The sequence below is a fragment of the Urtica dioica genome, chromosome 3, assembly GCF_054948205.1.
Source record: "Urtica dioica subsp. dioica isolate 48M chromosome 3, U.dioica_male_clone48M_v1_H2, whole genome shotgun sequence".
In the NCBI taxonomy this organism is placed as follows: Eukaryota; Viridiplantae; Streptophyta; class Magnoliopsida; order Rosales; family Urticaceae; genus Urtica; species Urtica dioica.
The window spans coordinates 37,942,000-37,961,565 of NC_142758.1; the positions used below are offsets into that span (position 1 = coordinate 37,942,000).

A 19,566-nucleotide genomic window follows, 5' to 3' on the forward strand; every position below is an offset into this window, starting at 1 on the left:
TCGGCCTCCTAGGCTGACGCGTAGTTCATGTACCTTCCGTCCGCAACAGAAGAGGTCTGTGATCCGAGTTCCAGAACCTAAGATGCTGGACACTAGCCCGGGGGTAGAGGTCCATCCAGTCGTGGCTAGCAAGGCATCTATCGAGCCGTTCATCTATCCCCCCTCTCCGCGACGTAAAGATATCCCCCTCGAACCCCAAATTCTGAATATCACAATCCACAATCATATCACGAAAGGCCACAAGCTGGCCAGGACCCCTGTCACGACCCCCCCTAATCTCCGCGTTCGAAACCACCTCGTTCATATCACCTCCAACCAACCAGGGCCCCCTGTGATTGCTTCGTAACCGACGAAGCAGCTCCCAAGTATGTTTCCTCTGGGGAGTCGCAGGATCCCCGTAGATCCCCACAAACCTCCACGATCTCCCATCATCACTCACTAGATCCCCCTCAATGTGAAACCTCGACATAGTCCCAAGTAGGAACTTCACTGGCGAATTCCAAAGCAACATCAAGCCTCCGCTCCTACCAAGACACTCCACCGTCACACAACCCTCAAAACCAAGCATAATCCTTACCATCTCGGCCCCGTCTTTCCTCAGCCTAGTCTCAGATAGAAACAGAAAGTCCGGCTTATGGTCAAGAACGTGGGACTTGAGGGCTCCCTTCGTCCCGGGGTTTCCCAACCCCTGGACGTTCCAAATAACGCCAATCATTGCGTTCGGCGGCCCTCATCCATGAGGGGCGCCGCTCTCTCAATCAACTTGTCCTTAGTCGAATCCGAACCCGCAGAAACTCCTAAGTTGCTAGTAACCAGAACCAAATCCAAAACTCCCGATCCCTGAACATATCCTAAGTCGTCTGAAAAAGAACTAGAAAGAGGGGAAAGAACACTTACATGGGTCATCTGGTGGGTAGGAGAGGGTCCCGCGTTGCTCCTTGAGATATGGCTCCCCGCGCTCGTACCTCCCATGCCGGCTTCAAACATGCGCGCCATTTTGTTAACGCTCCCGATTCTAGTCCTCTCGTTCGACTTTCTCTTTCCTGCTCCGCCTTCACTCACTCCTCCCGTCACCGGAGCGAACGCCACCCCCAGATCGAGGGCCGGGCCATGGTTGGGTCCGATAGGGCATTTCTTCTGGGCCTCATTGGATTCCTTGGCGAGGACGGGTCCGGTATGATCTTGGCCCGTCTAAAAAATGGCCCCAACATGGTCCAAGACCGGGTGGGGGAGGCCCTCAGGTTGGGCCAAAAGAGCATTTGAGGTAGGCCCAGGAAAATCACTAGTGGGCTTAGTGATTTTCGGCCCAAAAGCATGAGAATTGCTTCCCACATCCACATCCTTCTCAGCCAAACCTGATGTGGGTCCCATCTGTTTGTTATTACCCATTCCAAAGTCTTGGGTCATGCCACTCCTTCCCAGAATTTCGGGAAAAAAAGACTTCTCCTCTGCTCTCTTATCTTTTCCAGAAAACCCCACTTGCTCCATGGAGCCGTTGCCTCTAACCCCTCCCGCAGTGGAAAGTCCTATCTCCTCCTTTCGCCGCTGGTCAGAGACGCCTAACCCAAATAGGCCATGCTTCCCGAATCCCGAGGCTTCGACTTTGCCCTTCGCGTGAGATCGGCGAATCCTGTGCACTTTCTTCGTCAGATCTGGGCTGACGTGGCGCCCAATACTCGCCGGTGGATCTGCACACGCTGGCGTCTCAGATCTGCTAGGCTCGGCATCGGCTTCCATCGGTGACGGCGAGCCCTCCATCCCCGACGCCTTGCCCGGAGTCCCTCTATGTCCGTCCTCTGTAGCCATCGGCGGCGCGCCTCCCTTCATCAGCACGAAGCCTCCGCCTGTTTCTCCATCCACCGACGGCGAGTCTTTCTTCTCCGGTCTGGGTCCTCCTCCATTCTCGCCCATCTCCGGCGTAGAGCCTCTCTTCTTCGGCCTGGGACCTCCGCCCTGTTCACCCACCCCCGCCGGCAGGCTTTTCTTCGTCGGCCTGAGACCTTCGCTGGTGTCTTCCGTCTCCGGCCCATTTTCCTTACCCCCCGTCTGTTCCTCATCGTTATCTCCCTCACCGGCCCGAGTTTGTTTCTCTCCAGGTCTGGCTTTGGCTGAGTTGCGATCAGTCCTCGCTGAGCTCGGTTCAGGACCGACCCAGCCCTCCTCCCGGTAAGTCTTGGCCCCGTTGAATCTCCAGATGTTAGGACTAGTTTTTTGTGGTGTCTCTCCCATCATCCAGCCTCCATACGCTACCTTACCATCTCTTTTTGGAATCTCCTCTTTGTCGAAACACTCGGAGTCACCATGGCCAAGGCGCCCACAGGCGAAACAGAAGTCGCCAAGTTTCTCGTATCGGATAGCCACCCAGGACTTCCCCTCTACCGCTCCGAGTTTGATAGAAACGCCCTTCATCAGTGGCTTTCTGATGTCGATGGCGATGCGAACCCGGATATACTCACCACAGACCCGACCCTCCCTGCTCTTCTCGACCTTGGTGACCCGTCCAATCTTACCTCCAATCAGCTCTCCCATCCACACCGAACGGTACTTGAAAGGAATCCCGTGAAGCTGAACCCAGAATTCCACGAAACGGAATTCATCCCCACTGTTTTTCTCAACTGCAGGGTCGTATAACAAATGTCAAACACTTCAATATGGTGTACCTGTTTCCTATATTTTTTTTAATATCAACTACTTTGTAAATTGTTTAAATTCAACCGTCTTCGTGTATCATATTATTATTATTATTATTAAGAATAGTACACTTTTCACTATTCAATTCTACCGTGCGTGAACTAAAATGTCTTTTATATTCTTTTTAATTACATTTATGTCACTGAATTTTATAACTCTATTAGACTTTCGCAATCACAAAACTATCATTATTACTAATATTTTTACATTTATAATTACAAAAATATCAATAACTTTTTATTGTTAAAATACATTAAGCAACCACAACGCGCGAGTATTTTGCTTGTCTTGTATGGTTGAAATTGTAAAGTTTTTTTTTCTTAAAGATAATACGAGAAAACTTGGTGTTGTTGTCGAGCGTATTATAATAAGTTGGATCGCAAAGCAGGGAATAAAAGCCGGCGCTAGAAATCTGAAGCGGGCTTTTGGGGTGTGTGGGCCAAAAAAACTAGTTCAGGCTTAATTACCGCACACGTGTCGGGTGATTTGGCTCTTTGCTATCGTGCGCTGGTTGAGACTGAACACTCACTAACATAACTATTGTATTTGGGCTGTCTGTACTGTAGTACGTGGCCGAAGAGGGGCAACTGATGTAATTATATTAAATATGTACCGTGTTTTTGTAATTTAAATATTTTGAACCCAATGATTGTAAAAAGTGGAGAAATATTGAATGGAACAACATCAAAGCAAAAAAAAAACAATGGTTTTCAGCTTTATTCTCTACCTCGTTGATTTTCTGGCTAGCTGGTTAATTAATACATAAAAAAAAAAAAAAAAACAATGGTTTTCAGCTTTATTCTCTGCCTCGTTGATTTTCTGGCTAGCTGGTTAATTAATACATTTACTACTGAAATTGAGTTTGTTACACAAATGTTGTAGGTCTTTTATTCTTAAAAGCCTCAAGTAATTTTTATTTATAGTATAGTAAATAGGTATGTTTTCATCTGATTTTTTGTTTAATGCTTTTGTTTTAGCATAAGATATAATTTATTTATTTTACTTTTAAAAGAAAAGGGGATAGAATTAAATTGTTTTATCTGAGAGTCTTTGAATAGTCAGTCAAAGATACAATCTCAAGAGGTTTACAGCAACAGAATCGTTTAAATGTTCCTTGTAGGCTTGTAGTAATTAAAGACCATATAAAGGCGAAAGTGATTGCTCAGGTTTTAAATTACTGTGCCTTAATACAAATGTGTTTTTTTTTTCCACCAAACAAACTTGACAATATGTAACCTTATTTAAGCTGTTTTATCTAGGGATGACAATTTCGTGTTCGTGTCGTGTTAATCGTGTTTGCATAAATAATTGTTAGAACCAAATCCGACTATTTATTAATCGTGTTTGAAGTTTAGATCTATATCCGACCGTTTATTTTTTTACTGATCCATAACCATTTAAATTAAACCATTTAATAGTCGTGTTAAATGGGTTATTTAATCGTGTTTTAATCGTGTTTGGACAATTGAACTCAATTAATCGCGATTCAATTATCAAAACCATAATAATCATAAAAGAAAAAAAAATAGTCTTAACAAAATAAAAATATCTCAAACATAATAGGTAACTTACCTAAGATATAGCCGAAAAATGCAGGGTCAAAATACATGCTCATGTATAAAAGGAAAAAACAGAGTACATTACATTCAGACATGAATCGTTCGGCCGAAAGAACATAGTGAGTATTAAAAGGAAAAGTACCTGCTTGTGGTTGAGAGCGAGACTAAACAAGATAGTACCAAATACATCTTTATTTGAAAGAACAGAGGCCATAGACAGACAGTTGTGCTGAAAAATAATCACTTATTAAGCACGAGAAGTCAAAACATGTCCTTGATATTCTGAAAGAATTCATATACTAAAGTGTACCTGAAAATGACCGCAATCGATTAAGATGAGGCATGGGTTATGCCGAATCATGGCAATGTGCCAACGATCTCGCTTTTACGGTCAGTTTTACGACCATTGTGTTACACAATCAATAAATTTAGAGCTGCTGGAAAATACATATTTATATTCTATAGCCAAAATCAGAAGTTCAACAAAAAAAAAAAAATTACAGATTCAATTCCTAGCGAATATACCCAAAATTACAAATTCAATTCCAAGTGAATATACCCAAAATTACATATTCAATAAAGCAGTTCAAAACAACCACAAACCGAACAACGAGAATGAAATTTGAACAAAGACCTGATTCTGAAACAAAAGTGGGATTCAAAATCAACAATATCGAAGTTTTCCTTTACCTGGTGATTGAGAGAACAAACGAGGCTTCAACCCTTCCTCTTATCCACAAAGTCGCACCTAGCCTTTAAAAAAACGAAAACCTGAGCCAAACACCATATTCTAAACGAGATTGAAGAAGAAAAGAAACAACGAAGAAAGACGAAGAAGAACGAAGAAGGAGGAAGAAGAACTTAAAGACGCCGGCGACGAACGACTCCGACCACCACAGTGAATACCGCGCGCCTCTCTCTATCTCCACCAAGTGAGCTGGAGGGCTAGGACACCGCTGGAGGCTACCGAGTGGGTGTGGAGGTGGGGAAGCCACTCCGAGATGTCCGACGGAGGAAAAGTCGTAGATCTTGGATCGAAAGACAGAGATTCGCCGCCTTGTGGTCAAGCTCAAGGGCGAGTCGTAGATCCGATTTTTTTTTTTCTTTTCTTGCCTCTGCTCTAGTGACGTGCCTTGTAATTTCCTTTTGTTTATATGGTTGCATTTTTTATTTTATTTTTTTTCACACAAAAATTAGACCAAAAGGGCGGGAAAGTGATGGGGGTAAAACAAAATAGAAATTTTTTAGATTGAAATTTGATGAAAAAAATGGAGGGAATGTTATGGAGGATATTAAATCTTAATATTAATCTAAAAAATTACACATACATGAAATAATAATAGAAATTTATAATTACATAAAATAATAATAATCTGTTAATTACATGAAAATTGAATAAGATACGTTATTATGAGACTATTGTTAATGTGATTGTAAATTGTGAATTGTGATTGTTCGATGTGAATTGAAATCAAATAAAATTGAATACAATACGTTATTATGAGACTATTGTTATTGTGATTGTAAATTGTGAATTGTGATTGTGTGATTGTTGGATATGAATTGAATTGAAATCAAATAAAATTGAATACGGTACGTTATTATGATGCTATTGTTAGTGTGATTGTAAATTGTGAATTGTGATTGTTTGATATGACTTTAAATCAAATAAAATTGAATACGATACGTTATTATGATGCTATTGTTATTGTGATTGTAAATTGAATTGAATTAAAATCAAATAAAATTGAATATGATACGTTATTATGAGATAATAGTTATTGTGATTATGAATTGAATTGAATTAAAATCAAATAAAATTGAATATGATACGTTATTAAGAGGTGATAGTTATTGTGATTGTGAATTGTAATTGTTCGATATGAATTGAATTGAATTGAAATAAAATAAAATTGAATATGATACGGTATTATGAGACTACAGTTATTGTGACTATCAATTTCAAATTGTGATTTTTCAATATGAATTGAATTGAAATCCAATAAAAATGAATATGTTACGTTATTATGAGATGATAGTTATTGTGATTGTGAATGAAAATTGTTCGATATGAATTGAATTGAATTCAAATAAAACAAAATTGAATATGATATGTTACTATGAGACTATAGTAATTGTGATTGTTCGATATGAATTGGGATTCCTATTGCTCCCGTTAAGTCAATTGGTATACTATTAACTATATGTTATCATATGTGAATTGATATTTATACGAATATACTTTATGTATTACATCATGTTTTCTAATATCAATTTTTTGTTTATAATTATAATATTATGTTTATAGTTATAAATTTATAATTTTGCATATATAATATTAATCGTGTTTAAATGGATCGTAATCGTGCTATTACTCGTAATCGTGTTAATTGGATCATATTCGTGCGGGTCGTAATCGTGTTTCGTGTCGACCATTTAATAATCGTGTTAATGGGATTTTTATTGTGTTACCGTAATCGTGTCGTTTTGAACCATTATTTAATCGTGTTAGCGTGCTCGATCCAATTAAGAACCGGCCTATTTATTGAGATCCAAATCTGCTTTAAATCGTGTCGTAACCGTTTCGTGTCCGGACCAAATTGCCACCCCTAGTTTTATCCCTTGGCATATCATTCGTCGCATGAGTAATGTTTTTGCAAGTTTTCATTGCTTGAAGCTTTAACAATTTGTTTTACCACATTAAAGTTTGAATTAATTCGAATAGGGTCACAGTTAGCCTAAGGTGTTCGTTCATGAGCAAAAAAGAAACTAACTGTTCATAGAAACCCGATTTAAGAAATGTCAGATCCTCATAATCGTACAATCCGATCATTCCTCGAGAGAAAGGAAAACTCCTCATCTGATTAAACCACAAACAATAAATACGAGGTATCGAAGATGCTATGAAGAACCGAGAATACATTTGAGCCTATGATCCCGAAGGTGCGAAGGTTCTGAACTCCATATGGATGTTGAGTTCTTTATTTAATGCTTGTCGATATTATTCGGTTAGTTTTTATCATGAATTAGCTAAATTCTTCATAATTGTAGTTCTGCAATTATATATACTCTTCAATTCGTCTCAACTTTAATACTATGTAATAAAAATCAATTTATATTGTTTTTTTTTAATTTATATGTATGTATTTTTTTTCCTCTTTTTTTTTTTTTTTAATTATTATTACCTTTAGCTTTCCTTAGTATCACGCGGGCATGGCGTTTTCTTTAGCTTGTACAACTGAATTGAACACTAATACTTCCTGGGTGATTATTAATTTGATGTTTATTATGTTTCGATTGAATATATATATTTTGGCTATTTTCGGTTTTTTAAGTCTTATATACACCAAGTGTTATTTTATTTTTCTTAGTTTTGATTTATCGTTATAAAGTCTGAGGAAATTTTGAATTTCTCTATATATAGATCTTTCATTATATATCTTCTAAAATTTTAATTCTCATAAGTATCAAATTTTTGTTGGGTTGTTCATGTTTTCACAATCTTCATTTCACAGTATATATATGTTGTTTACATCGTAGAAGTAAATTATTTACTAGGTAATAAATAGGATACCTAATAGTTTAAAGAAACTATTTACATGTAAATGTGTTATCTAATAGCGTAAAAAAATTATGTACGCGTATTTCAATAACTTAACCATGCAAATCATTTAACAATTTAGCGATATAAATCACAAAAACATAAACATTTACATTTTAACCAACGTTTTGTAAATTTTTCGTAGATACCTATAAATGTTTCGTAAATAGCAAAAATATGACATAATCAACGTTATTTACATATATTTACTATAAATTTACTCTGCATAAATAGATTTACGTGGCTATTTATCAAAAATTAACAAAACGTTGATTATTTTAAAATTTTTAACATTTCATATGACTAAATAACCACTAAACCATCATTTAATGCATATATTGGGGATTTCATTTCTATATACAAATTACAAAATGACAAAATCTCTATATTTATTCTCGCTGAAAAGTAAATACTTCAAGCTTTCATCATTACTCAATATCTCATTTTACAAAAAATTAAAAAATACAACTAGTCCCATATAGCCCACATAATACGAGTCACTTTAATTTTCTCTTAATAAATTTAATTCATTGTATATTTGGTGGATTATTTTTTAATAAAATTAATTTGAGCTATTTAAAAAAAAAATGAACTATTGAGCTATTGATCTAATTGCACATTTTGTAAACAACCATTTAAAAATATCATTTTACTAAAAGTAATAAACTAAATAGAAAAAGGTAGAAATTAAAAATTATCTTCAATGAATGCAATTAAATTTAAGCCGCTTGGGAACTATTTGTCTCGATGTTTTATTTTATGTAAATAACTACCCATTCTCATTTTTAGGCATGTTCATTTCACTATTTTATCCTTCCTTATTTATTTATTTTTTTTTAACAATTTTTAATCCCAAAAATTTTATTTTATTATTTGTTTGTTTTAAACAAATATAAACAGACAATTTCATGTTCCTTCTTATTTTGTGTTTAAAAAAGAAAAAATTGTACAAAATAGCCATTTAAAACTTATTGATTAGTAAAATAGTCAAAGTTTTAACTTTTCAGCAAAGTAACCAAATTTACGTTTTCAAAATTTCTTTGACATCCAAGATTAAATTTTTTGAAAATTATTATAAGCAATTTATCACTTTCAAAAAAATTAATCTTCGGATAAAAAAAATTTTGAAATCAAATTACTGCACATTTCGGATATTTCACTAAATTAAGACAAACTTTAGTTATTTTACAAATTCATAATTTTAAATTGGCTATTTAGCTACGTCACCCTTTAAAAAATATGAATCGACAGTTTCTTTTCTTACAGATGTTATTTGAGTTAATGCACTCTTTCAACAACTTTTATTGGTGTTAACTTATTTGTCCTAATTTACAGGACAATGAAGTAATTAGTTATAGTTTTGTTTTGTAAATATAATTGCGTTTTTAGCTAGTAAAAATCACGCTTAAATATGCTATTTCTTATTCTTATCATCTAGACTAATTATTCCACATTTTTCCAAGTTTTTCTTACTTTCAAATTTTGTTTGATGTTTTAGTTTGTTTTTGTTGTTGTTTGAAAGTAGAGATGAAATGGCGGTTTGTTGTTAGAAAAAACAGAGAGTTTATAATAGGTTGTAGATGAATGAAAACTTGATCAGATTTTTTGTTTGATGGTTTAATTGCTTTAGACTAATTGTTTGTTGTTCATCATATTATTCGGAGAATTTGCCCCGAAACCACGGTAGTCTCTGGTGGACTCTTGTAGGGTATAATGATTCCTAGAACAGGGAATTTCAAAGTATGTCTTACTACCAATATTAGCGAAAAGTGACGATGAGGAATTTGAAATTGCCTAAATGGTGAGTAAAATGAAGCTCTCCTCTAGGAATGATTTGTGCTCGTGAATTTGTTAAAATTTCGCGCCATTTGAGGACATCAAGCGACAAACTGTGTTGACACTACATAGAGCGAGTACTCGATGAAGAGTGGATATCGAGTTGTTAATGGCTCGTTACCGAAACTTGGCTCTTCAAACCCTTTTTATGTGGGGGTGTAGTGGAAATTGCAGATCCCCCCGAATATCCGTTTGTTTCTATGGTGAGTGTGGGCAAGAGTGGATCCCGCCACCCCAAAAGTTGGATCGAATGAGTATAAAGATAAACCCAATCTGCACACGAGTGTAGGTGGTGTGATGAGTCCACTTTTTATGGTTTATGGGGATACTGCACAATCACTCCACTTCGGGAAGTTACATGATGATGGTCTTTGAATATGTGTGTGGGCACATGTAAATCTGTTAGGAATTTTTGCCCATGAGAGATAATAAATAAATGATTACTAAATAGAATAATGGTTTACTTTATTAACATCATATGATTAGTGGGTTGAGGTCTGAATATCAGAATCAATAACAACTATCATCCATAGCCTCCGTATTAAACTGAGTCACGTGTTGAGCACCTGAGTTCAGGCGATGTTGCTAAAACATGGTCGATGACTGATACACACCTTGACAACTATATCTAAAGTCATATACGCGGAACACTAGTGAATGTTGATCACGACTACGAGCATTCTGCACTTGTGGTAAGTGCACGACCCGGACAGACTTTGGTTGTAGATGTGTCGTTTAAGTACCGTTACGACACACTAACCGGGGTCTCTATGATGGTCACAGTGAGACTTGATCTAAATCCTGAAATGATTATGGGCACTGGATCATGTTACCAAACTCTTTGACTCATTTGCTAAAAGGCTACTATCATGCTAATCACAACTTATGTCTTGGGAGTTTCAGAGCATGATTTGAGTGGGAAGTGGTTGACAAATACGGAATCTAGCCTTCCTGAAAGAATGTCAATGTTCACTCACCTAAGGGTTGATTCCAAAACTGATAGATTGCCGGCACTTCCGAAGTTTGTATGTTCGGAAGAATCTTTCGCTGGGGAAGCAACGGTGCTTAGGGTATATATGTATCAAGAAAGGTATAACATATTAATTGACCTTACTCGATACGGGTTGAACCTGGAGGATCTTAATCATGTACTGACTAGATCAGTAGACACTCGTCGCAATGATAAATATAATTCTAGTAGAAAGGAGAGTTCAGTATTGACTTACCTAGGTGGAGTCTGACCAAAATTAGACAAATCGATGTGAAAAAGATAAAGGACTTTTTCATCTTTTCATCGGATTTGTTAAGCTTCTATTACTAGGTCCATAATCCCCGATTCGGCTTCAATAAGACAAATAAAGAACCTCTAATAATAATTTTTCATTATTATAATTTTACAAGCTGTAATTGTGATTGACAGCATCAATTCTGAAATATGGGTATTTGCAAATTAAATAACTATTTATTGTAGTATTAATTATCTATTGTTTGATCAAGTAAATAATTAATCAATTACTTATTTGTTTATTGTTAGACCAAGTAAATAAATAATTAATTGTGTTTTAAGCAATTGGGCCTTGCACAAAAGTGGAAATCGAATTTTTAGTATTTGGCTCAGGGATATGCGCAAATCCTCTTGGACGTGAGGTAGAAATTCGTCCACTATAGAATCGGTACTTACCAATATTTTCTCTTTAGTTGTTTAAATAAAGGAGAGAGAAAATATTTAAAAAGAAATAATATATTGTCATTTATTCTCTCTCATGAATATTTAGAGAGAATAATATTTAAAAAGAAATAAGATATTGTCTTTTATTCTCTCTCCTGAATATTAGGAGATGATAATATTTAAAATGAAATAATATATTGTCATTTATTCTCTCTCATGAATATCAATGAGAATAATATTTAAAAGGAAATAAGATATTTCCTTTATTCTCTCATAATTAAATATTCTTTATTTAAATATAGAATAAAATCTCATAGATATTGATCTGATGCTAAGAGAGAAAGTATGATTCATGAGATGAGATCCAATGGCTAAATTTTGATTCACTAGTGTGAACACAATAAAAAGAAATAATATATTTTGGAAACTACCAAGAATATATCATTTGCACTACTATAAATAAGGGGTTCATGAGAAGAGAAAGATACACTTTTGGTGCCTCGGAATTTTCGACCAAAGAGCTCTCCCCCCCTCTCTCTCTCTCTCTCTCTCTCTCTCTCTCTCTCTCTCTCTCTCTCTCTCTCTCTCCCTTGGAATTACTCTATTTCATTCTTAGAAAATAAGAGTGAGATCTTGAATCAACATTTGTTTCTTGATCGTGTGAGATTAAAGAGTCTGGTCTCACGCCGTATTTCTTTATTCGTCCGAAGATTACATTTTGGAAAACTACGGTGTCATCAAGAGGAGTACGAGATCTAGAATCTTGAAGAAGGAAATCAAGGCGTTCCAAGACGAGGATCTGAAAGTTTGAAGAGGGAGATCAAGGCGTTTGAAGACGGATTGAGAAAGCTTGAAATTTCAGTTCGTGAGCCCAATCTGTAAGTTCTCTATGAACCTTGTTCTTTGTTCTTATTGGTTGCTTGACATGTTTGAATGCTTTCATTATTTGATTAATAAAGTAAATCTAGATCTTGTTAGATAACCATACATTTAATTAGCTCTTGTTAGTGTAATTAATCTATTATGCAATTTACATGGTTATCAAGGTGAGCACATAATTACAGCAAGTGGCATTGGAGCGATTGTTCGTGTCCGATACCGCTCGTGTTTCTTCAACAAGTTGTATCAGAGCGATTGTTCGTGTCTGATACCTACTTACTTTTCCCAACAAGTGGTATTAGAGCGATTGTTCGTGTCTGATATCCTACTTGATTCACCGACGAGCTGTGTCGGAGTAATAGTTTGTGTCCGATAGCCTCCCTCGTTTCCCAATCACACACGGCCAAGTCTTGCCTCCTTAAACCGAGGAAGACTAGTAATGAGAGATTAGCACACAATAAATCCTTTTGTTCAAAACACAAATAATTATATGTATACAAAACATCTCATTGTCGAGTCTTGGTGTTCCTACAAAGTGAAGTTAATCCATGTAATCTCATGTGGAAAATCAAAGATTATTTAAGCCTTAAGTACCCTTTATTGTCACGAATATCATTAACTAGATGAGAAATATAAATTATCATTTAACCCCTCTAATTATTATTCGCTTCAGCTCATTTGTTCTTAGTAAATAAGTACAAGCATTATATAGTGAGTTGGAACTACCAAAGTCACACTGCTTGATTCAATGAGTAATCTCAATTGAATATCATCTCTGATTAATTTATTTACACACTCGGGAATAAAGCATGAGGTGATATACAATGTATTTTAGCAATATTGCACATGAATTCCACATCTAAGAGGCTCGTGATCCACTATGACTAAATCACCTCACCAACTTCCTAATCAAAGGTTCTTCTAAAAGGACCTTGATCATTGACTCATCAAATGAAGATGAGTAGTCATAAGTGAATATGTCTCATTTCAGGAATTATGTGAGCATTAATGTATTCACACATAGTGATTCTATGAGTATAAGAGTTTAATGATTTGATTTAGAAGTGCATTAGTCTTATTCAATATCTCTATAAGATATCTAGTAAGAACCATAGAGTCCACAACTCTCTATGTCTCATAACCAGACATCATAAGTTCTCTTAACAATCAATACTAAGATCAAATGCCATATTGATACTAAGATTGTGAATATTTATTTCAAATAACTATAGAAGAGTTTGTTATCCAAATCACAATTAGACTATTCTTATGTTACAAGTAATTTCAGGGCAAGCCATTACAAATTATAACACGAACTTTGAACAAAGGTTGAATGCTTCATTTCATTAATTTACTCAATCATCACAAAAGATAAATTTGTAAAAGAACTTATAACACTTAAGTAAATACATCATTCTACATCTACTTGTGGTACTAAAGTCAACAAAATTCATGGAAACCACCTCCAATAAGCATTGTCTCGGTCTCGGTGGATGCAGCGTTCTTGGTGTTAGAGTTCAAGGGGGGAGCTGGTGGGGTTTTTGCTCAACAACGGGGGAGATCAAAGCCTCCTTTATAGCTCCATGTCCGAAGTTCGCCCCCTTCCTGCGGAGCTCTTTGCCATTGAGCCGGACAAGGGTCTCAACTCTATTCTAGTGCAATTGGACTGCTCCATACCTTGGAGATGATTAAAAGCCAGAGTCTATTACGTAGGCTGGTTTTTTAGTAGATAATATTCTCCTTATTGCTGTAGATTTTATTGCTATTAATATTTCATTTATGCTAGAGAATCTAATAGGATTTGCTTATTTAATAGTCGAATTTGACTGGTGGTTTAGGAGGAGCTTGTTCCCCTTACTCTATATTGACATTGTGATGGCTGATATGTTTGAACGAAATCCCCCCTAATTATAAAAAAATAAAAAAGTCTCTAATAACATAAGAGTTCGAATAAAAAATAATTGCATACATAATTTGAGTAACAGATGATCAAGATAAAATTCAAATCAAGCTTGGAAATCGTTACATTGAACTATATTTAAATTAATGTTGAGTGACAAAAGATATAATACTGATCTTCTTCTTCTTCTTCTTTTCTTTTTTTTTTTTTTTTTTTTTTTTTTTTTTTTTTTAAATTCTAGTGCTTGATTTTTTAATTTAGGTAAATATTGACTAGTTATTAAAACGTTTAGTCAAAATGACTAATTTGGAGTTTTGCACCATTTTTTACGATTAAAATGTATATATACGTGTAATATTTGAAAGTCCAAACGTGGACGATAACTTGGTCATAGTTAGAAATTTACTTAACTTAGACGTAAATGAAAATATTTCTTCTTCGCATGCCAAATGCCATCACCTACCAAGAATAAACCGTTAGGCATTTTCCATGGCGTTTGGTTGTTTTATTAAGTCAGTAACGAGTGATTTACTAAATCCTGTCAAAGTTAATTTAATATTAAATATAAACATTTATGCTAAAAACTGCATCGATTATATTTTAAAATAATATTGTTGTGAATATTATTGGATGACCATTTGTCTCCATGGGTGGCTTTTCAAATGGAGTACCTTTTAGATTTGATGACAGTTTGTATCCATGGCTTTTTCTTTTAGCATATTGATGTCTAGATGAATTTCTTTGTATTTATTCTTATTAAAACCATGCTTTTTCAGTGTATATACAAATGAGTCCATTAGCAAATAGCCAACTTAAACGTTTGACATTGCTAAATAGTCAACGTTTGGTAAATCTTAGGTAAATAATCACTTTCAGATATAAATCTTCGGTAAATAGCTACTTTCATATACTAAACGTTGACTATTTATCTAAGATTTATGTCTGAAAATAGCTATTTATTTAAGATTTACCAAATGTTGGACATTTAGCAATATCAAACGTTTAAATTGACTATTTTCTTAATTTTTTGTATATAAATAAAGGCATTATTTTAAATCTTGAAATACATATGCAATACTAGGGGTGGCAATTTGGTCCGGACACGAAACACGAAACGGTTACGACACGATTTAAAGCGGATTTGGATCTCAATAAATGGGTCGGTTCTTAATTGGATCAAACACACTAACACGATTAAATAATGGTTCAAAACGACACGATTACGGTAACACGATAAAAAGCCGATTAACACGATTATTAAATGGTCGACACGAAACACAATTACGACCCGCACGAATATGATCCAATTAACACGATTACGAGTAATAGCACGATTACGATCCATTTAAACACGATTAATATTATATATGTAAAATTATAAATTTATAACTATAAACATAAAATTATAATTATAAACATAAAATTGATATTAGAAAACATGATGTAATAAATAAAGTATATTCGTATAAATATCAATTCACGTATGATAACATATTAGTCAATAGTATACCAATTGACTTAACGGGAGCAATAAGAATCCCAATTCATATCGAACAATCACAATTACTATAGTCTCATAATAACGTATCATATTCAATTTTGTTTTATTTCAATTCAATTCAATTCATATCGAAAAAATTTCATTCACAATCACAATAACTATCATCTCATAATAACGTATCATATTCAATTTTATTGGATTTCAATTAAATTCATATTGAAAAATCACAATTTGAAATTGACAGTCACAATAACTGTAGTCTCATAATAATGTATCACATTCAATTTTATTTTATTTCAATTCAATTCAATTCATATCGAACAATTACAATTTACAATCACAATAACTATCATATCATAATAACGTATCATATTTAATTTTATGTGATTTTAATTCAATTCAATTCACAATCACAATAACTATCCTCTCATATCATATTCAATTTTGTTTGATTTCAATTCAATTAAATTCATATTGAAAAATCATAATTTATAATTGACAGTCACAATAACTATAGTCTCATTATAACGTATCATATTCAGTTTCTTTAAATCGTATAAGTATTGGTTAGAGAGTTACTCGTAGTGTATTTTTTGAATATGTGAATGTGAATTTGGGTATTGATTATGTACTTGTTGAACTTTTGATTTTCGGTATTGTAGAACTTCTGGTCTTGGGCATTGTTGAATTTCTGATTTTGGCTTGAATTTAAAGTGTGTTTGTTTTTTGTGTAAGTGTTTTATTTTTATTTTTTTACAGGCTATAAATAGATTGTGATTCTAAATCTGTTGAACAAACAGTGTCGATGTATCGGAAGTTAGTACAAAAAGAAAGATGACAATTCTGATCTTATGACTGTTATGTTTTTTATAATTATATCGCAACTAATTGAGTCCGAATGTCTAAACACGGTTAAATACCCATTTAACACGACTATTAAACGGTTATGGATCTGTAAAAAAATAAATGGTCGGATTTGGATCTAGATTTCAAACAAAATTAATAAATGGTCGGATTTGGTTCTAGCAATTATTTATACAAACACGATTAACACGACACGAACACGAAATTGTCATCCCTAGGCAATACAATTCCCTCCTCCATTATCTCTATATTGTGCTTATGTTCTCAATAATCTTATAATCTTCTCTTTATTTTTATTTTCATAGCATCTTATAATCTTCTCTTTATTTTTATTTTCATAGCATGTTATAACTGCCACATAGAGTAATATGTTTCACTTTATTCCTGATGTATAGTACATCTTGGTGTTTTACTTTTCAATATTTACATAATGATATCACATCATTGATTAATGTGTTACTTCTATTTTTAGAAAGGCTATGTACTCATTAATCATTGTCACTCTCCAAATCGCCATCGTTTTTTGCTTTTAATCATCACAGAAGTGAAATTGCTATTTTTTTATATAGTTTGTATAAAACACCGTATACCAAATGATAATAAGCATTATGTTTTTATGTTAGCTCTTTTTAGTACAGTAACTCTGATACTTGTATTAACAATTTAACTAAGAATTAGTCTTAGTATTTCATGATATGTATCAAAAATTATATATATGACTTGGCATTAATTCATGTTATGTTTTATTATGTATAGAATGTCAAATCTTACGAAGCTCGAGTTCAATGCCTTTAATATTTCTGACAATAATTATTTGGCTTGGATTTTTTATGCTGAAATCCACCTCAATGCTATGAATCTTGGAGATACCATAAAAGAGGGCAATGAATCATACGAACAAAGCAATGCAAAGACCATGATATTCCTTTGTCATCATCTCCACGAGGGATTGAAAACTGAATATTTGACGGTGAAGGATACCTCAATTCTTTGGAAAGATTTAAAAGAAAAGTACGACCACCAAAAAATGGTGATACTTCCTAAAGCTCGCTTTAACTAGCTACATTTGCGTTTAAAAGATTATAAAAGTGTATGCGAGTATAATTCAACAATGTTTAAAATTACTTCTCAATTGAAGTCATGCGGAGAAAGTATCACTGATAAAGATATGTTGGAAAAATATTTTTCCACATTTCATGCTCGAGTATGCTCATGCAATAGCAATATCGTGAACGAGGTTTTACAAAATATTATGAGCTAATATCATGTCTATTTGGTGGTTTCATGTCGAGCAACGCTCCGATTTTGCTTGGGTTGGCTTCTATGCCTCGCTCATGCAGAAACACCGAATGTATATTTTAAATGATTTAGTTTCATTATAAATTGCCTTAACATTCCAAAAGTAGTTGTAACATCTAAAACATGGTCGGCTGCAATTCGGCTTTTAACTAATAAGTCATCGATACAGGCTTCCATTGAGATTCCTAATTGCTCAGTGAACATCAAGTTGACCAACTTTGTAGGTTGTCCCCGCATTTCTAAGACCGAATGGCATGATCCTATAACAATATAGGCATCGATCGGTAAGAAATTTTGTATGATCCTCTTCGGCTCCATACATCGGGATTTGATTATATCCCAAGTAGGCGTCCATTAAACTCAATAGTTCATGTCATGCTGCAACATCAACTAGCGGATCAATTCTTGGCATCGAAAAACTATCTTTATGGCATGCTTTGTTTATGTAGGTGAAATCCACACAAGTGCGCCATTTTTCATTTGGTTTTTTTAACTAGAACGGGATTGACGAGCCATCTCGGGTACTTTGTTTCCCTAATTGACCAATTATAAATAAGCTTCAAATTATTCTTTAAGAGTTGCATCTCTATCAGCATTCATATGCATTCTTTTTTGCCTAATCAGTCTTGCTTTTTGGTTGATCTTTAATTGGTGACAAGCATAAATAGATCTATTCTTACCATATTGGCTTGTTTCCAAATAGAAACACCTAAGCTATTTGCTAGTAAAGAAATGAATTCAGTTTTATACCATCATTTAGGAACTTGCTGATTTGCAAAGATTCGTCAGGTTGGTCGAGGTCTGGAACAACTATCTCGATGTCATAGCATGGGCCAACATAGCCTTTGCTAGGCAATCACAGGTCGAGGTCATCATTGTTGTTACGTTGTTTTATTGGCTTTATTTTTTAGTGCAAGTGGTATGGAAAGATGTCGAGAGTTATGTTTCCACTTCTGGATTGACATCTTTCCTCGTGTGTGCAGACAGTATATCAGGCAAGTTTCCAGTTTCGACAGATTGCCTCGCTGGAGCCTTCATTGCAAGATATTCTTCGCTGCTATCTTCATTGCTCGAATATTCACTTTGATGGAGTCTTTACTTTGTGATATTCGCTTGAGGCCGGGTAAGGAAACCCGAGATATCTTCCAGGATTGTCCAGCTGCTATAAAAGCCATGCGCTCTCCCTTAGCAGCCTCGACACTTTTGATCAAACACTCAGAGCTCTTAGACGTGCAAGACCGGCGGACTGGGAGGCTGTGTGTTTTGGTTTTAAGTGGTGTATTCTCTCAAACACTATTCCACAGATTGAGTGTATAAGAGTTGGGTTCTTGTGCTTTTCGTGATTGAAGGTTCACGTACAACTGAAGACTGAAGGTCATCCGAGCCAGGAGGTTGCTCGAAGAGTGGAATTGAGACGGAGCTCAAATTCAGGGGGAGTCCCTGTCTAGGTGATCACTGGTAGTAATAGTCTCTAGGTTTTATTGATTTGTTGATTGTAATCAGATATAACCTTGTGTGTACTATTGACTACAAGATAGTGAAAATCCTTTCCACTGGCAGCGTGCCCCCAGATGTAGGTGTGATTCACCGAACTGGGTAACCATATCCTGTGTACTTTGTTTTCTGCACTTTTTGTTGTTTATCCATATCTGTGTTCAAGCAAGTTGTCGGACACATTGTCAACACATTGTGTGCGACATCTTGCCATTGCAACTAATCAGAATTTCAATTGGTATCAGAGCAGGCACATTGATCTCTTAGGTGGTT

The 19,566-nt window shown here is 34.9% G+C and overlaps 1 protein-coding gene across 1 annotated transcript; it reads right to left on the bottom strand.

Moving 5' to 3' along the window:
- Positions 1 to 25: 25 nt before the first annotated feature.
- LOC149402724 (uncharacterized) lies at positions 26 to 715 on the bottom strand. Its single transcript, XM_089608504.1, has one exon. The coding sequence runs from the start codon at positions 713 to 715 to the stop codon at positions 26 to 28; it is 690 nt and encodes a 229-aa protein (XP_089464630.1).
- Positions 716 to 19,566: the final 18,851 nt, after the last annotated feature.

Bases quoted from the DNA above. Each gene is read 5' to 3' on its own strand.
- LOC149402724 (XM_089608504.1), bottom strand. From the start codon at position 715: ATGATTGGCGTTATTTGGAACGTCCAGGGGTTGGGAAACCCCGGGACG.